The sequence below is a fragment of the Aedes aegypti genome, chromosome 2 (assembly GCF_002204515.2).
Source record: "Aedes aegypti strain LVP_AGWG chromosome 2, AaegL5.0 Primary Assembly, whole genome shotgun sequence".
Taxonomy (NCBI): domain Eukaryota; kingdom Metazoa; phylum Arthropoda; class Insecta; order Diptera; family Culicidae; genus Aedes; species Aedes aegypti.
This window is the reverse complement of record NC_035108.1, coordinates 30,637,299-30,656,498: the sequence shown is the minus strand read 5'-3', so window position 1 is coordinate 30,656,498 and position 19,200 is coordinate 30,637,299. Positions and strand designations below refer to the sequence as shown.

Here is a 19,200-nt window from a genome sequence, read left to right as displayed (position 1 = left end):
TAAGACAACCGGGGGACCTTTATCTGACGGTGTACATCATTGAAGAAAAGCAGAAAAATTAAAGGCCCCAAGTGGCTTCCTTGAGGGATTCCTGACGTAGACATGAACGAAGCAGTCTGACAATCACCAATAACGACCTTCAATTCTCGACCTGTCAGATATGATCGAAACCATTGCAAAAACCTGCCATTGATTCCAAACCTGTCTAGTTTGGCGATTGCTATGTCATGGTTCACCATATCAAAGGCTGCAGTTAGGTCCGTGTATATCACATCTGTTTGATTACGGCGAACCATACTATCCATTATATAGGAAGTAAGGCAAATAAGGTTGGATGCAGTTGATCGCCCTGGCATAAATCCGTGTTGATCCTCGCTCAGTTGCTGCTGACAATGAGCCTTCAGGGGTCCCATAATAACCAATTCAAACAGCTTCGAGACGGCACATAGGGATGTGATTCCACGGTAATTATTGACGTCACGTTTATCGCCCTTTTTGTACACTGGGTACATGTGAGCAATCTTCCAGCAAGATGGGAAAACACCGCTGCTAATCGATGCCCGAAAGATGAAAAGAAGCGGAGTAACTAGAAAGTCAATGTGCTTTTTTAGAAGAACTGAAGGAAATCCATCCGGTCCGGGGTTGAAAGATGATTTCATCTGAGATGAGGCCTTGGTAATCATAGTTTCATCGATATCAAAACTTCCAATCGCATGAGATGACCGGGGAACGTTGCTAACGGCGAGCTCAACTTGATCCGCAGTTAAATCTTCTCTTGAGAACACACTTGCAAACTTTTCCGAAAACATGTCGCAAATTTCGCGGGGAGTCGTGCCTTCGATGCTGTTGAACCTCATAGCAGATGGTAGTCCCGATACTTTTCGTTGCTCATTGACGAACTTCCAGAAGCGCTTTGGGTTTGACTTCAAATTTCGCTGGATATTGTGCTGATATCTGGAGAAGCACCGCTGACTGGCATATTTATACTTATGATTGAGCCTAACATAAGCAATTCTTAGTGGAACTGTGCGGTGTTTAGTAAACCGCTGCAAGGCAGCTTTTTTAAACGTTTTTAACCGTCGCAGGGAAGTGGTTTGCCAAGGAGGTGCGGTTTTGTGCTCCTGGCTCTTTTTTGGTACGTGCCTGTCAACCGCGTACGCCAAAATAGCGGAGAAAGTCTGAGCCGCAGACTCGATATTATTAAGATCTAGAACATTTTCCCAGTCGAGAGTCGTGAACAATTCAGCGATACTGCGATGATCCGCTTTATGGAAATCGTAGGAAAAGGTGGCGGACGAATTAATGGAATCGTGCACCAAGGAGTGCTTAATCGTTACGAGTAATGGGGGATGGTGCGCAACCATTTTAACGAGAGGGCAAGGAGCCATCACTACTGATGTAGACGAATCCAAATCACTAACGAAACATAGGTCCAAATAACGGTCGTTCTCATTGGTGACAGAGTTGATCTGTTGTAAAGTGGCAGTGCTGTAGCTATCAAGAAGAGTGACCGCTCCAGGGTGGAATTGGGAGTGATTAGTGTCCGGGTAGAGGAAACCCCTGTCTGATGAAATCCACGAGATACTAGGTAGATTGAAATCTCCGAGCACAACAATCTCATCAAATTGGTCGGGGTTCTGCTAAACCGCACCAAACGCCAAATTTTCAGAAATTGAGATTTTCACATTATTGGATGCAACAAGTAACTCGTGTTAACCCTGAAAACATCGAGGTAGGTATTTAAGGTGACACGGCAGACCATGTTATTTTCCCTATATTTTGTCTCACTCTAACAATTATCATCAGGATCATCAGGATGATTATAATGACGTCCTGAGCGTTAGTTATTACTTGAAAACTCGTGATTTTCAGTGTAATGTAAAATTGAGGCAGAAACAGTTTTTTTCAGTTTTTCTTAGCGGTGTAATTTTTCATGAAAAATATCATACATTCCGACTTATACTTCATTAAAACCAATGCCATATCTTTTTTTCAGATGCTTTAGAAAATTTGCAATTGCTTTGATAACAAATCTTTGTTTTTCCGATGCTTCGATTGAAATATGGGGGTTCAAAGAAAAGGCTCATATGGTCATTTTCCACAAAATTGGCCATAACGTAAAAACGAAAAAAAAAAATACCATTTCAAATATTTCAGCGATTAAAGCTTATGAAATAACCTTCTCAAAAATATATTTTTGAAAGTTTTCCACTAATTGGAACATAGTTTTTCCGGCTTTTTTTTACGAATTTTCTCAACGGTGGAAAATTTTGTGGAAAACTGTTTCCAGATAATATTTTTTTTTATTCCTGAGAAAATTTGCTTTTATTTTCATAAAAAACTTTGTTTCTACGATGCTTCTTTCTTGAGTTATGATTTTTCAAAGAAAAAGCTAAAAATGGCACAATTGCACATATTTTACAAAATTGGCCATAACTCAAAATCGAAAAATAACTACATTTCAAAAATTTCAGCGATTAAAGCTTATGAAATTACCTTCTCAAAAATATATTTTTGAAAGTTTTCCACTAATTGGAACATAGTTTTTCCGGCTTTTCTTTACGAATTTTCTGAACGGAGGAAAAATTTGTGGAAAACTGTTTCCAGTTAAATTTTTTTTTATTCCTGAGAAAATTTGCTTTCATTTTCATAAAAAAAAACTTTGTTTCTACGATGCTTCTTTCTTGAGTTATGATTTTTCAAAGAAAAGGCTCAAAATGGCACATTTGCACATTTTTTACAAAATTGGCCATAACTCAAAAACGAAAAAAAGCACATTTCAAAAATTTCAGCGATTAAAGCTTATGAAATTATCTTCCCATAAATATTTTTTTGAAAATTTTCCACGAGTTGGAGCATAGTTTTTCTGGCTTTTCTTTACGAATTTTCTCATCGGTGGAAAATTTTGTGGTTTCCAGTTAATATGTTTTTTTATTCTTGAGAAAATTTGCTTTCATTTTCATAAAAAAAAAACTTTGTTTCTACGATGCTTCTTTCTTGAGTTATGATTTTTCAAAGAAAAGGCTCAAAATGGCACAATTGCACATTTTTTACAAAATTGGCCATAACTCAAAAACGAAAAATAACTACATTTCAAAAATTTCAGCGATTAAAGCTTATGAAATTATCTTCTCAAAAATATTTTTTTGAAAATTTTCCACGAGTTGGAGCATAGTTTTTCCGGCTTTTCTTTACGAATTTTCTCAACGGTGGAAAATTTTGTGGAAAACTGTTTCCAGTTAATATTTTTTTTATTTCTGAGAAAATTTGCTTTCATTTTCATAAAAAATTTTGTTTCTACGATGCTTCTTTCTTGAGTTATGATTTTTCAAAGAAAAGGCTCAAAATGGCACATTTGCACATTTTTACAAAATTAGCCATAACTCAAAAACGAAAAATAACTACATTTCAAAAATTTCAGCGATTAAAGCTTATGAAATTATCTTCTCAAAAATATTTTTTTGAAAATTTTCCACGAGTTGGAGCATAGTTTTTCCGGCTTTTCTTTACAAATTTTCTCAACGGTAGAAAATTTTGAAAAAATTTGCTTTCATTTTCATTAAAAACTTTGTTTCTACGATGCTTCTTTCTTGAGTTATGATTTTTCAAAGTACGTAGTGTCAGAGGAAAACAAAAAAATTCCAACTGAGTTTTCCGGGAAAATAAGCGACCCTGAATAATTCTCAATTTTTTTTTATTCATATATTGATGAGCCCTGCCTATGGAAAAAAATTCATGAAAATCTGAGATCCTTCGGCCCACTTTGTACGGAAATAAAAAAAAATCCTCAAATGTCAATTGGTAAAGAAATTTGATAATTGTAAAAGTACTCTTAAAAACACTTGGCTGAAAAACAAGCACTGACCCAGTAGAGCCCCACTCCCCACCGTCCACTACATTCGAACTCTAAACTCTTGTATTCGATAAAAATGATCGTAAGTATCTATTCCCACGCTGATTAAAAATTCTGTTGGTACAAAATTAAAAATCGGATCAACCTTCCTCGTTTAACAGAGCCAAATTGCCTTCCGTCCGGATGGTGACAATCACTTAACCCCACTCCTATCAGTAGGGAGCATCCTCGAAACGTGTGCGCAATTTTCACTTTAATTAAAACTTGATTAAACTTCAAAAGCCTTTGGTTCAACCGCGATCGACAATTGCCACTTTTTCCGACGCGTTAGCTCACCTCTCTCTCCATCTACTAGCTACCCGATCAGAAAGGCATAATAAAAAAATAGCAAAATATTGAATATGGAAAATGCATGCGATGTAATTTTATTTCAATATAACATATCTAATTTGTAACAACCTTTGTTATGATTGGGGTTTTGATTTTTCCAAAAGTTGTTACATTTTGTTTTTACATAGTAGTTCAACGTCCAGATTTGTTGTATCTATAAATTGCGAGAAATCAATAAAAATCACAAAAGTATAATTTCTCCATTAACAGACTGATAATAGTTCATTTTCTACAAATTTGAATGATTTTAGTTTATCGTGCACAGTTTGTTTACGAATTGCATATATCAAGCGTGTGCTAGAATAAGGGCGTAAGTCGCATGATCGATTTCTCTTCATCGATCCTCTCTTCTGTGACTAAAAATTGACAAGATGCAAGTTTTTTTCAGTTCCAACCGCTAGGCAGTGATGCAATCTTGCGTTCTGAGGTGAAAAAACGCTGACAAACTTGCATGTTGTCACTTTTATTCACAGAAGAGACAATCGATGAAGAGAAATCGATCATGCGACTTTCGCCCTTATTCTAGCACACGCTTGATATATATAGACTAGATCAAGGTATCTAGAAGGGAGGTAGCCCAATGTGTCAGATTTCCCATTCCGCCATTTTGAAATGCCAAGTGACAGCTGACGAGTTTGTTTGGATATCAGATGCATGGCGTGACAAAGAAGGTATAGAATGTTTCTTTTATACTCACATCTGTGTGGTATACGCGACAAAGTATCTGAATTTACTTCACTGTGTAATGTACTGACAGTAGAATGACTTAACTTACGAGATAAAGTTACAAGAATACAACCGTCATCGTCAGACGGCGACACCGTGGCGCATCCTCTCTTTCATCGGTAGACCTTCGGTGGTGGGTGGCTCTCACCCGCTGCACTATTCGAAATTTCCACACTTACATGCATTACATGCAATTGTAAACCAATTTTTCAAATAATCTGCTTTTCTTCGACACAAAACACCGGAATACTACATTAAAGACGAAAATTTGATTCGCGACAAAATGCTGGAGAAAGTTTTCACTTCACTGTGTTTATGTTTGTAGGAATAAACATTCCCTAACAACCCCATAGAAACGGTTGAGTACACAAACCCGCCAGCTAGCCAACTCGCCAACTGTCACTTCCGCCTTCCCCGCAGCTAAGCACACCGCGCACCCACTGACTGCTGAGATCGGTAAACCTGTCATTATAATAATCTTGGACTAGATAGTCTGAACGAACGTTGCTGAACTTTTTAGTGTAGGGTAAAAGCACCGGTTTTGGCCAGCCTTCAATAAAAATTAAATGGGAGGCCGTATTTATACTACAAATATGTCAAATGCAAACTTTTAATCCCTTTTATGTGTATAAAATATCAAAACTGAGATAAAATCATTTTTTCGCTTTGAAAATCCCGTTGGTTAATATAGGCCAACGGAACCAGTTTCGGCCAGAGATTTATCTTCGGTTCCTGAATTGGCCAATCGCATTGATTTTCCATGAGAATGGCCAAATTAGGAGTGTCCTGGCCAAATTAGGTGTATGGGAGTTAAAATTATAAGGAAAATGAATTGTTTTTCTTATGTTTTGAATCAATTTGGATGAGTAAATGAATGTAGCTCTATCATGTGAATGTGATCTTCTGAACACAAAGGGTTTTATGTTGATTGGCTATGTAAAACGGTGTATAATCTCTTATGGCTACAACTGGCGTATGGCCAAAACCGGTGCTTCTACCCTACATAGTTTGCAGTTTGTCAATGTAATGTTGTCTGGATTCAAAATTTTTAAACTTTTCTAAAAATACTTTCGGGACTCAAAACTTATTGAAGATTTAGTTTTGAAGTCAATTTTGGACGACGAATATGAAAATGGAAGAATCTCAATAAACGACAAAATCCAGTTGTCACTTCATCTCGATATATTGAATCTAATTCCGTTATAATTCAAATAAACCCATATCAAGGCATATTATATTATGTATCCGGTAGAAATCGACCAACATTTATTTATAATTGTTGTTTTCTCGGGCTCCGTGCGTCACAGCTAATATCTGAATAATGCGCTGTGTTCATAAAAATCGTAAGAATGCAGCGCCACACTAAAAAACTGATTTCAAAATGCGGTGAGTTGAGGCGCGTCGCGAGTCTCGCTGGCGCGATCCGGTTTGATGCCGGTGCGACAATAATTGAGTCGCGACTTCCATACAAACTGGTATGAAATAAATAATAGCTGAAAAATCTTCAAAGTCGAAATTCTCTAAACTAGGTTTTGTCATTTATATCCCTCTACTTGTAACCTCTTAAATTGTGATATCATTTCACGAATTTTAGTTACAATTGCTATTTTAACACCTAACCGGCTATAGTTTATACAGTCAAAGTATGGAGGTATCGAGTTATAGAACAAACCAGTGGAAATACGATCCAAGGGACTGTCGAGTTGGCCATGAAAACCAAGTTTTACTATGGGACTATGCACAAAAATCATTAGTTCTCTTTCACTCTATCATGAAGGAAGTAAACAACAAGACCAGTAAACGTCAAAATCCCATGCAGAATCAAAATAGTGCATGGTTTTCTTAAGGCTCAAGAATCCATCATTCAATCATCAGCAATCATCATAAATTAAAAACCAGTTTTTTCGCACAAATTTAAACAAATCCTCATGAAAACCTATCATCGTACTACAGACGACAATGACAATGCTTGCTTCAATTTTGAACAAAAAAACTGGTTTTGAAAATTTGTACAACGATGATGGTTATTTTCCTCCTAATCGATATTAAAATACGGAATATCGAGTAGGAGAGAGTTGACTGTAATACTGAAGACTACTGCTCTAAAATGTTTTTGAAATAATTTCTTAGTTGTTATAATTGTGTTATTTCTTCCTGCTTGGGTACCTCTACGTTTTGTTCGATTTTTTCGAGTGAAAATTTGACACCCACAAAAAAGGCTGCATATCGACGACGTTAAGCCGTTGACACCAAGGCGGCATGGCGGCAGAGCGTTGAGCGGGTTGACAGAGATGAAAAAAGTTGGTCTTGCTTGGATGAAGGAACAATCCTGCGAAAGCTGCGTTGCATCGGAAGCGAGCAAAGGCCGCATTGTTGCAACTTTTTCCATTGATTGTCGGCTAAACTTCCACCAGCAAGCAGAGTAGATGATTCAGGAGTAGAAATGTTCAGATACTTCGATGCTATGGAATTCGTTATGTTTCATTCGATATTCGATATTTTCAATTCAATATATCGATAATTTTACCCGATATATTGAAAACATGTTTTGATGGAATAATTCATCATGATATTAATGTCTTCAAAGATATAAAATTATCTGAATACACCGATAAATTCAAACAGTTTCTCTGAACCTGTATGGAGAAAGGACCGTTTATTGCTGTAAATTTCAAATAGGTATCTTTACGTATTTTGCTTGTTAAAAATATATCATGTGATATTGCAGTACATCGATATTTTCATTCGATGGTATCAAGGTATCGATTGGTACGATATTTGTATTGAATCAAATATCGATATTTTGCAATATCGGAACATCCCTAGCCAGAAGAGAAATGTCGAAGTTGAACAAGTCTCCCCAAGCAGCAAATAACGTGTGCAATGAGCTGATACTGAGCAAGTGATTAGTTTTCGATGGTAGTTGAAATGATGCGTTTGTTTTGCGGTTGGTCGGCAGATTTGGGCTCAGCAGCATGGATGAATATGGAGTTTTCTCTGTCTAAATTTGAAACTTTCTGGTCCAGATGCAATCCGGAGGTATCATACAGTGTCACAATGGTTTGAGCGCATTCGAGCTTCAAGTTAATTCTGACTAAGGGTACTTTAATTCGTTAAAGACTTTTTCTCCTAACATTGAGGTTGGCATTAGCCGAAAATGGGATGTTTTGTGATCAGATTGAATATTTCTGAATACTATTCCTGAATTTGAAAGTTAATAGACATGAAAAAGCATATAGCTCTACATTTCACACTGCAAGTACGATGATGAAAATCATCAGAATCAAATTGATCGAATAAAATCGAATACAATCAAATAGAATCGAATAGAATCAGAAAGACATACAACAGAATGGAATATAATCGAATAGGAGAAACTAGCATCAAACCAAATCTAATAGAATCGATGAACCATTGAAAAAATCGATTAGAGTAAAATATAAGCGGCAGATTTTTTTTCAATATAACAATTATTATCCATGAAAATTGATTAATACCCCTTCCTCACATTCACTTTGATGAAAATTTACAAGTTTACAACAGACACTCTCATCGGCTTTACGACTCCAGTTTGGACAACTCACCTGAACGATGTCCCCGTGGTTTCCCCCGGCGGCTGTAAACGTCAGTATGCACACGTACGGAATGCGATCCTCTTTGGGCCGGTGCAGCTCCAGATCGTACGTCAGTCCAATGTTGCCATAGTAGGTTCGATTGCATCCTGCGTGAAAAGAGCAAAATAAAAATAAATTATCAACTGAGTTTTGAATTGCAATCATTTTTTTTTACAGTCGTAGGAAAAATGAGTGAAATCTCGATTACTTTTTCAAATCGACGTAAGTAACTTTCATATGGTTTTGAGAAAATTAATTCAGAAGAATCACAACCTGTCTTTTAAACTGTTTTAAAATTAATCAACTTTTTAAATGTTTTTCGCCGTGTACATCGCTTAAATTTTGCATACATTAAGCTCGCGTTCAAAAACTAGGGAGTTCCTGTTATTTCCCACAAAAAAAATATTACAAAATGATAAGCCGATTTATTTAGTTACTTTCGACGTTTTTCTACCAGTGTAAAATCGGCTCAAGTAGTGTTTTGTTTTGATTCGTGGTTAAGTCACTTTGTCTCTCCATACAGCGGGGCGGCGAAAGTAGTGGTTAGGTTGCGAAAGTTGAGAATCTTACTTTCGTCGTTTTGTAAATCCGGAAATTAAACGTTTTAAAAGAGAAAAATCGAGTTGGTTCAGAGCGCAACGTGTAGAATTTCGTCTGCGAAACACGTAGAATCGATAAAGTAAGTTTGTATACTTTTTTGACTTGAGTCTGTTAGAATAAGTTTTCGAGAAATCGTGTTATTAGTTGAAGTTTTATCCCTCTGTTATTTGAATCATATTTTCAGTTCTCAGTATATTCTCATTGGTTCAAGCACTATGTAGTAATGATTTGCTTTTGATTCATTTTTAATTTAAAATATTCAAAATGGAATACGTTAGAATACCTTAAACAATTCAATAAGGAGCTGTTACTAAACATAACTTGAATTTTGCATTAGGATTCATGTAAACCATTTTGGGGCTTTAAAAAATCAAACACAGTTTTTTGTCAGTTCCTCTACCTTTCAATTGGAAAGAGTCAGAAAAAAGTAGTGGAAAATCGTGAAACAATTGCGATGATTAATTGAACGAAAAAAAGCACCCCGCAACACAAACTGCAAAGTGAAAGGAAACAACCGAAACATGGTCCGAAAATGGGTGTATAATTTCTGCCAAACAGCAACAAACAAACGAACGGGTAATAAAATACAACACCCTGCTGGCGTGAATACGGGTTGCTTGCTTCTGCTGCTTTTGGCTTGGTTTGGTGTTGTTGGGTTTCAGCCGGTTGGTTGATCGTTTTTTTTTCCCGCTTCGTATGGCCCATGTCTCTGGACTGGGATTTTGGGACCATTCGAGTGGAGAGAGGAAGCTGGGCTTGAATTGTGAGTTTTTGATATTGGGTGGGATTGAAGAATGGAACTAAAACTTTAGTGCTCACAATGGTGTTTTTCGGATTTATATGCTTCCATACTTTAATCGACGTAACTGCTTTCAACGTTGAATTTTCTATGTGCGTGCTTTGAAAATTTCTATTAATGTTGATCTCGTGAGATTTTTCTCGCTGAAAGAAACGTATAGCTCGTGCGGTTTGGTTGAATTGAAAATCTCAATTTATCAGATTAAGCCTTTCTTGTTCGCCGATGGAAATCTGAGCGTTAATGTGAACAACTATGCGTCTCTTTCATGGTGAACGATCCCTAAAGTTCATTCACGAATTTAACGCATTAACCTTTACGTACCCGACCTTCGACAAGGCATTTTCAAATAGCTGCCATTTTGTCAATTTCCATTCAATTTATTTGAAAACCACTCTCAGTTGACTTTAAAAAGGTAACTGTTATTTGACATAAATGGACAATGATGAATTCGGAACCATGCCGGAGATATTCCGATTTGTACTGGGGTCACGAGTGTGGGAAGATAAAACGCTTGCGCCGCTGACTTGAAAATTGAATTTTACTATCAAGCTAATTACATACACGCTATGAAACAGTATGGTTGCAGAAAGCAATGAATGATTTCATATTTCAAATAACCGATTTCATAATATAAAATTTAGTTTTGTCGTATTATCTTGAAAATTTATTTAGAAACTTATTTTAAATACTAACAGTAACATCCTCAGCTTATTCTCCTGAAAATATTTTACATATTGTGGAATTCCTTCAAAGATTTCTACATTTCTAATTTTAACAATATAGCATCCAGAATCTCCTAGACTGCAGTTTTATTTATAATGGCTTCTCCTAGGATTTATCCATAAATTGTTCTAAAAATATCCTTGGGAAATTCTACCGAAATTCTAGAGATTCTTTGAGCTTTCACCAAAATTTCAGGTTGCTCCAAATTTTCATGTTTTTTTATTAATCCTGATATAACTTCCAGAATTGCATCGAGGTTTTTCTTATTTTTATAATTTGAAGATCATTTAGATATTTGCTGTATAATTCCTCATAGGATAATTGCACTCATTTCTTCAGCGAATTTAATAGTCTATTAGTCAAACCTTACCCCCCATTTCTATATTTTTCTTCGAAAGGCGATTATTTTTATGATTATTGACGCTTTCAGATATTTTTTATATGCACTCTTGATTTTCTTACAATTTTTTGAAAATTTATGTATTCACCAAATTTGAGGTGAATTCCGTCATGCGGCATAGTTGTTTCAACCCTATGGGAATACAAAGTGGAGATTTTTCCTCAACGATCAGTAACATCCCTTACTGTAGTTAGGACTAAAGATTGTACATGAGAATTTTATGAATTATTTTCTAATTGATTGTTATTGATAAGTTAGATAAGCGCTAATCGCAAATCTCCCTCGATATAAAAAATGAGCAATATTTTTGTTTGTTTATCAAATTGTGGTCCTCACCAAGGTATTTATATGAAGGTATAACAATCTAAGCAGTCAGTGGATCCAGAGGGAAAGTGGAAGTGGAGGGAAAAAAATAACAGCTGGCCAGTTAGCGAGCTGGCGAGTTTGTTGATGCAATTTTTTTCTTTCCCACGGTTGCTATTGTTTCCTTAGTGACATGATTGTTTATTATTGCGATTTTTTTTTTTAAATTTCTGTTCTTCGAGTGATAGCTCAACTGTACGAAATAGTTACTTTCTTTGTATTAGATTCAAACATAATTTCAGTTGTTTCATTTCAGGATGACGTTGTATTCTCTGCAATGCATAAATGCATATTGGAAATCACACCCTTAATGGAATTTTATTTTCGGTAGTGAAAACAGGACATTGTGTGATGTGACCGAGTACTATCGTGCTTTTTTCATCTCGAAAAAACGTCTTCAGCTGATTTCGACACAAAACTAGGAAGTTTAAATTGATGGTTTGCAATTAAGAAATGTTCTGCACTACGTGTAAAACCAAATAGGAAAAGAAGAATGAACCACATGAAGCAACTTTTCAAATCATAATATAAGTTGCACCAGTGATATTTTAAAGAATACACGCTAAAAGATTCGATTTGTTGTTTTACTGAACAATGGCATGTTTCTTGAGCGATACGAAGAGCTGCGTTGTACAGTGCCAATCCATCAATTTCGAAAGTTGATTTCGTTATCCCTGATCGGTCGTTTGGTCGAATACTGCTAGGGTGTACTTTTTAAATCAGAAGTTTGCAACTACCAATCACTACTCATTTCGTGGAATTGTACCCCTCGATTTTATCATCCTCGAAAATGAGATTCTAATGCTGCATAATATAGCACCTTATAGATTCTAAGTAATTATTCCCAACTATCAAAACTATAAATTTTCACTCTCGTTAATTGAATGATATTTAAGTGCGTTTACGAAACATATAAGAATGAGGGGAAACAGTTGCTAGGATCTCAAGGCTTGCTGACCTATTGAAGCAACACAAACTCGCTAGCTGTCAAATCCTTTTCCAATATGGCGGATTGTACTAATTGACACATTGAACTACCTCCCTTATAAATACCTTGGTCCTCGCCGTCCGTCAACAGAATTATCTATAAGGACGCCCGGAAAATGGCCAAAATTGTAGCTTCATGGTCTTCTACCAATACGGAATTCTACATTATCACAACAAACATACCCTTTATCTCCTTGCCGGAAGCTGCTGTAGTGCTCCACGATTGACTTTACGAATAGTCTCCGGAAAGTATCCTGCTCTCTTCCGATTTTGCGACCGGCGATGAAGATTTTACTGCCCGACAGCATATTGTTGTTATTCCTCGGGAACCGATACTTATAGAAACTGTGGGAAATCAAATGACATGCCAATCGAGAAGCCATTGAAACTTCGTAGCTTCCGGATTTCCAGGTGGGATCAAATAGCTTTAAAAATTATATTAACCGAGATGCCACGCAGTTAAATTTTCGTCGCCACTTTTCCGCTTGCCACAAAACCAGGAGAGAGCTACTCACCGGAATTATTCTAGGTTATTCTACAGCAGCTTCGATTCGATACTGGATACCAGTCTTCCGAATTCTCACTCATTCTCACGATAATGGATTTATCCCTCACAGCAATTTTCAGCGATCAGCTGCCTTGCGATTTTATCTGTCCACAAAACAAAGCGAAAATAGATAATTGGGTCCTAAAGCCCTGTCCCAATTTTAGTATCAAACGCTTAAGTTTAGGGCAAAACCACATGTTTACTCAATTTTTAAATGATTTTCATTTTTTTAAGTCCAAAAAACATTTTTTTATGATTTTTGAGATTTTGTCCCACCCTTTGGTTTAAACTCAAATTTTGGGTATATTTTGTTTTCCGTGTCCCTGCTGAAATGTCAGATAAGAACAAGCCCAGTGTTAAAACTATATGCCCTGTGGCATTTTATGTCGAAACTGTGAATGTCAAACATGATCACAAGTGTCAAGGTTCATATTTGGAATAATTTTTAAAATTGAAGTTTAAAAATATTATAGCCGTTATTTGAGTTAGAAAAAAATGCTAAAGTAGTTGCAAGAACATGCTCTTTCGTATTATTAAATAAAAATAAGAATTCATTAAACATTTTAGGACCCAATTGCACATTTCCGCAGCTGTGAGAAGTTTGTTTTCTCTTTCTCCGATCCATGGAAAATTTTTCCTGTATCCATCGCCACGAGCAGCAGTTGCTTTTATGCACCAAATTAATCACTCCTTTTGTCAAGTTGGACTGCATAACAGCTGATCGAAATTCACCACAACGTGGAGATAAAATCATTGGGGAAAAGTGGTTCCCAAAAATATTGGAGAGAAATAAATTGTTGTGGACCGTGGGGTAAATTAGTGTGCCGATAGTTTTTCATAGTTTTTCAATAGTTCAAGGCTCCAAAACATATCTGATCCTTAGGAAAGTTTGTTCAGTAAATTGACAGAAAGCATATAAGCCAATGAAAATTTTTCACGGAAATGGTCTATTGGATTGGTATATGATTTCGTGGAGCAAAGAGCGCAAAGAGACGACGGAGAGCTGTGTGAAAATGCTCTCCTCTGAACTAAGAAAAAGGAAATCAATTCTCTATCTCTTCGAAGCACTGAGGTTGTCAAAACAAAATCTTTGCATCTGTGAGAATGAAAATAAACAATCACAGACGTGTAAACTATTCATCCCGCATAGTACGTACGCTCAGTTGTGTGTGTGGGAGTAAAATAGCTTCTCTTTGTAGTTGAGAGGGAAAAAGAGGTTAGGGTGAAGTAGGCCGTCATTGAAATATGTACGGGTCGTTGGAGATTATTGTTAAGTCATCTCACGATTTCGAACTTTTGAAAATTAGCTGGTTTTGCATTGATCCAGTTGAAAAAGTATCAGTATATTTTCCACATGTGAGCGCATATGGTGATACTTTTTCGAACCACTATTTATTATGCGGACTGAGTCAAATTAATTTGAAATTGCAAGAAGCAATGGCAAGATGGCTGCCAAAATATATGATGGGCTACTTAGCCTTAAGTCAAGAGCAAGGAAGAAGCCTGATCACATGTCTGAGGCAAAAAATGTGTTGTTTGTTTCAGAATGCCTGTTTCAATTATTGTCCTTTCCCCTCTGCAGTTTATAGGGGAAAAGCACCAATTTCGACTTAGCATTAATTTTTGACCAATTCATACAATTTTGGCCTACTTTTTATATATATGATAAAAATGGCACAGAATTATTCTCTAGTGCTTTAATTATTTCTAAACTTAACGTGAATAAAACCGTTGTTGAGGACCCCTTTATTTTTGACAATTTTTGGCTTACTAAAACTGCTATAGTTCAGAAATTACTTTGACAACTCTTTCAGAATAACATGTTTTTGGAAATTTGGATATTGGATTTTATCGGAAAACTTCAATGTTCACGGTGTTCGAGAACACTGATTATAAATTGTTTTGAATAATTGTGTCTTTCCAATCCAAGCTGGATGTGCATAAAATATGTAAAAATCAAAGGTGTATGATTTTCCAATAAAAATTTATGTACGATTTTGTGAGACAATGCTTATCGATAAAATCCAATATGGCTCGAAAATTCAATATGACCATCATTTTTTTTTATTTTCGCAAACGAAGCTCATATTTATTCTTTTTCTAAAACATGTTATTGTAAAATTGGTAAAATATTTAGGGGTCCTCAAAAACTACTTGAATCAAAGAGCACATCTATTTAACCTTTACAGTACTGGGTGCTGACATCGAAGTATCAATATTCTGTAACTTTGCAGTCGTTCGATCGATTTTGTTGAAATTTCCAGGAAAAAGTTTTGAATGAGTTATATGTATTTTTAATTCATGCATTGAAAATTTTAAATTCGGTGATGGTTTTCGACTTAGGACCAAAATTTTTGGGGTACTTAAGGTATCTCACCTTCCTTAGTCGAGTTGTTTGAGTCCCCGGCTACAAAGCAAAGCCATGGTGAAGGTGTGTGGGTTCGATTTCCGGTCAGTCCAGGAAGTTTCCATTATGGAAGTTTACTTGACTTCCCTGGGCTTAGAATATCATCGTACTTGCCAGGCGAATGCGAAAATAGCAACTTTGGCAAAGAAAGCTCTCAGTTAATAACTGTGGAAGTGCTCATTGCACACTAAGCTGAATAGCAGGATCTGGTCCAGTGAGGACTTAATGCCAAGAAGAAAAAAGAGAAGTAGTAGAAGAAGAAAATGGTTTTTGAAATGGAAATGATGTGGAAATTCAAGAAACAATATCAATAATTTTATAAGTTTAGTGTGAAATTTAACTGTTTGGCAGCATGTATCAACTGTTTTTGTTTGGAGAATATTGCATACATTCATACAAGTCAAATGGTGAGTTTGCAAAAAAGCTCTAAGCTCATTAATGTGGTAGAGCTTGTAAAACCGCAAGTTGAGAATAAGGATCTATTCCGATTGGGTCGTAAGGCCAAACACAAAAGGAAGCATATAAGAATACTTATATTCAATTCTGTGCGAAATGATCACACCCAAGCACGACAACTGCACAGTAGGTCTGAAAAGTGTCCATTTGAAGCCATATCGGAACCTGCCACCGAGTGTCTGAAAATTATCAGAACCACTTTATTTATGACATTGCATTTATTCGCTTCTAGGTAGAAAATCATGAATTTTGAGCCTTCGAAAGGTATCAGCACATTATATTTTGGAAATGTCCCTTTAGAGTTCCTACCGAAACCGATATCCGGTGACTTTATACCCGGAACGACCTTAATAGTCTCCAAACTTGAAACATTTAGGAAAACCAAGTGTAAATAAAGGGCTGGTCTCAGCGATAATTGCCGTTATGTCTCAAATTCCAAACATGTTCCATAATCCGAACAGACTAAACGGTACATTGTTCTTGGATAAATTAGTGATGGTTGTGCTTTTCCTAGGGCATGATAATATTTTTTCCCTTTTTTTGCTCATCCGCTTTGAAACGTATAGAATCTGTATAAAAAATCGTAGAATCCCAATAAACTTCAGTTCCTACTAGAATCCCACTTAAAACTAGCTACTCACTGGTGCAAAACCGTGGCTCGTCGCTTCCGTCGCCGCAGTCGTTGACGTTGTTGCAGTACTTGTTCAGCGGAACGCACCGTCCATTGTTGCAGGAATGTTCCGACATGGCACACTGACGGCGCGATTGTTTCTGGGCAGCGGCCACCGGTTCATCGACTCCCACTGTTTCTGCAGCTGAACTGATGACGATCCCTGACTGACCCGATTTCGCTGCCAGGACCGGCGACAAGAGACAGGACAGTAGCATTAGTGGTCCTACAACCGTGAAAACTAGGACAAAATTCCATCGCCAGCTAGTCGAACAACTGGTACTACTGCTCGAGGCTGGATGTTGAACAAAAGACCACCAACCTCCTCCGGAACGTTTCCCACTGGGACTTGGGCGACCAGTGGCAGCAGTGCTTATCGAGATTGGAATGCGTGGGTGGTGCTTAATACTACTAGTTCTAGTCACATCCGCGAGATTGTTCCCCGCTTCGGATGGCGGTTGGCAGTGCTGTAGACGGATTGTAGCATTTGCCGTGCCACTGTCGTCGTTGCCGTTGTGCAATGTGTGGGATTGAGTTTCCATTACGTCGGTGGAGTCGCCGGCGTCCCGGGGCAGCCTTTTATGGCGATGTCGATGGAAGCTGGTTGTACGCCGCCAGCGCTTCCGAAATGTGGCTGCAGTTGATGGTGGCGTTGTCGCGCTAGTCGCTCCTCTGCAGATAGTGGTGGCATTTCCGGACGACATTGCTAAGTTTGCGTCTGGTTCGGATTGGTCTGCGGATGATGACGATGAATCTGGAGAGAGAAGAGAGATGATGAAGAACTTATTAGTATTATTTTATCATTTAGCAAAGCGCTTACGGTCGGGAACCTAATTTAATTAAAAAAATAAACCCATTTTAAAGATGTACCTATTTTTTCAGACAAAAGTCAAGTTTTAAGTCGAGGTAAGAAGAACTATTTTGTACAACTGTGTAACAAATTGTGCTTCCTTTTTTCTGAGACGTGTGTTTTCGAAAGTTTAAACTGAGAGCCTTGTTTGCAAATTAATCATTTTTGTATATGTATTGTGTGTTGCAAACACGAGGAACTAGGTTTATTACTTTATTTATTCATTACTCTGGAAAAAATTTACAACCAAATAGAGACACTTCTTTGAATGGGTATTTATACCGGCCACCCTATGAGTATGATTTTTCTTTCTAGCTTTACATTTACCGATCCCTTAAGTTTACACATAGCAGTTCTTTTTCTTTTTTTTTTAGCGTTGTGTCCCATATGGGACAGGGGCTACTTTTCAGCTTTGTTTTCTTATGAGCACTTCTACAGTTATTATCTGAGAGCTTTCTCTGTCAGTTACCCATTTTCGCACAATATTCTTAAGGCTAAAGTGCTCTATAAAACAATGCGAATCTTAAAACTATTGCTTTACATCTACTAACTTATTTATTATATTACAACAAAATTCTATGAAGCTAGTTTTTGTTGGGGACAAAAGAAAATCCCATTGATAGAATATTCGTAATTCATAATAAAGTGTTTTCAAGCGAAGTCTAATCACTTGTCTGCAATTAGACTCATGTTCTTCATTCTACACCAGTTCGTAAACGTATCAAGCTCTAACTGAAGAGATCTGGCATCTTCATTGCATATTATGACATAGTAAAGCTTGTAATCATCAGCGTAAGAAAGCTTAAAACATTTGAGGACAAGGTTCTTATTTTTTTAAATAGAATAGAAACAAACAGGCCAATGTGACTTCCTCGAGGAATTCCCGATGGTACAGCAAAGTGTTCAGAAGTTATACTTCCTATTTTAGCTGACATCGAACGACCTACAAAAAACGATCTCATCCAACTTAAAAGAGGTTCGGCTAAGCATAGGCGCTCGAATTAAGCTAACAAGACATCGTGATTCATAATACGAGTCGATTTGATCCATAATAGGGATCCTCCTCTCCCACTGATCCACATCTGTGGGGTGGACACCGTTTGAAATTTCTATCGAAATCGACACTTTTTCATAAATAACCGGGAATTTTGATGTGTATACTAAAAAACAACTATATTCTACAGTGCCAGAGAGGTAATTTTGTTATGTACAGCGTCACCAGGTTTTTTTTTAATCATATCTTGTTCTGAAAAGTGACCCTTAGTTGATCCATAACTGTGGGGTGACTGTACATATGTGATATAGCCCTGATGTTTAGCTTCTCGACTTCCGATCTAGAGGATCGGAATTTTTATTGAATTTTTATTATTTAGAATTTTAGATCTCTAAGGCCCGTTCCAGGTTATAAATATGCGTAAATGTGTCTAAAATTTCAGTGATCAAGCTTTTCTTGCTGTAATCGGCTTTATAGTTTTTTTTTCAAAACCTTTTTACAGTTTGTTGCAATAATCTTGTTGCTACAATCACTTCCAAATTACCTTGGAACATATTAAAAACACTAAGAAATATGAAAGGATCAGGAAGGAAGACCAAAATATTATTCAAAATTTGGGCTAACAAAATCAGATTTTAATATTCATGGACAGATTTCTGCAAGTAAGAAAGGTACTGTGTTGAATTTATGATTTAAAACAAAAGTATTGGCTTCAAACGGATATTTTTCGAAAGAAGCACAAAGTTATAATGAGTTTTGGCAATGCCTGAATGCCTGTCATTTCTGTCAGATCTAAACCTATTTCATAGATTTTTGCCTAT

The 19,200-nt window shown here is 36.7% G+C and overlaps 1 protein-coding gene across 1 annotated transcript in view; it reads right to left on the bottom strand.

Moving 5' to 3' along the window:
* LOC110676555 overlaps nt 1–19,200 on the bottom strand; it is a 461,002-nt gene that overhangs the window by 7,077 nt on the left and 434,725 nt on the right. The window contains exons 3-4 of the mRNA XM_021844894.1: nt 16,507–17,289; nt 8,554–8,690 (exon numbers count right to left, since the gene is read on the bottom strand). Of these exons, the coding sequence (XP_021700586.1) occupies nt 8,554–8,690; nt 16,507–17,289 (920 nt within the window). The remainder of the gene's footprint in view (nt 1–8,553; nt 8,691–16,506; nt 17,290–19,200) is intronic.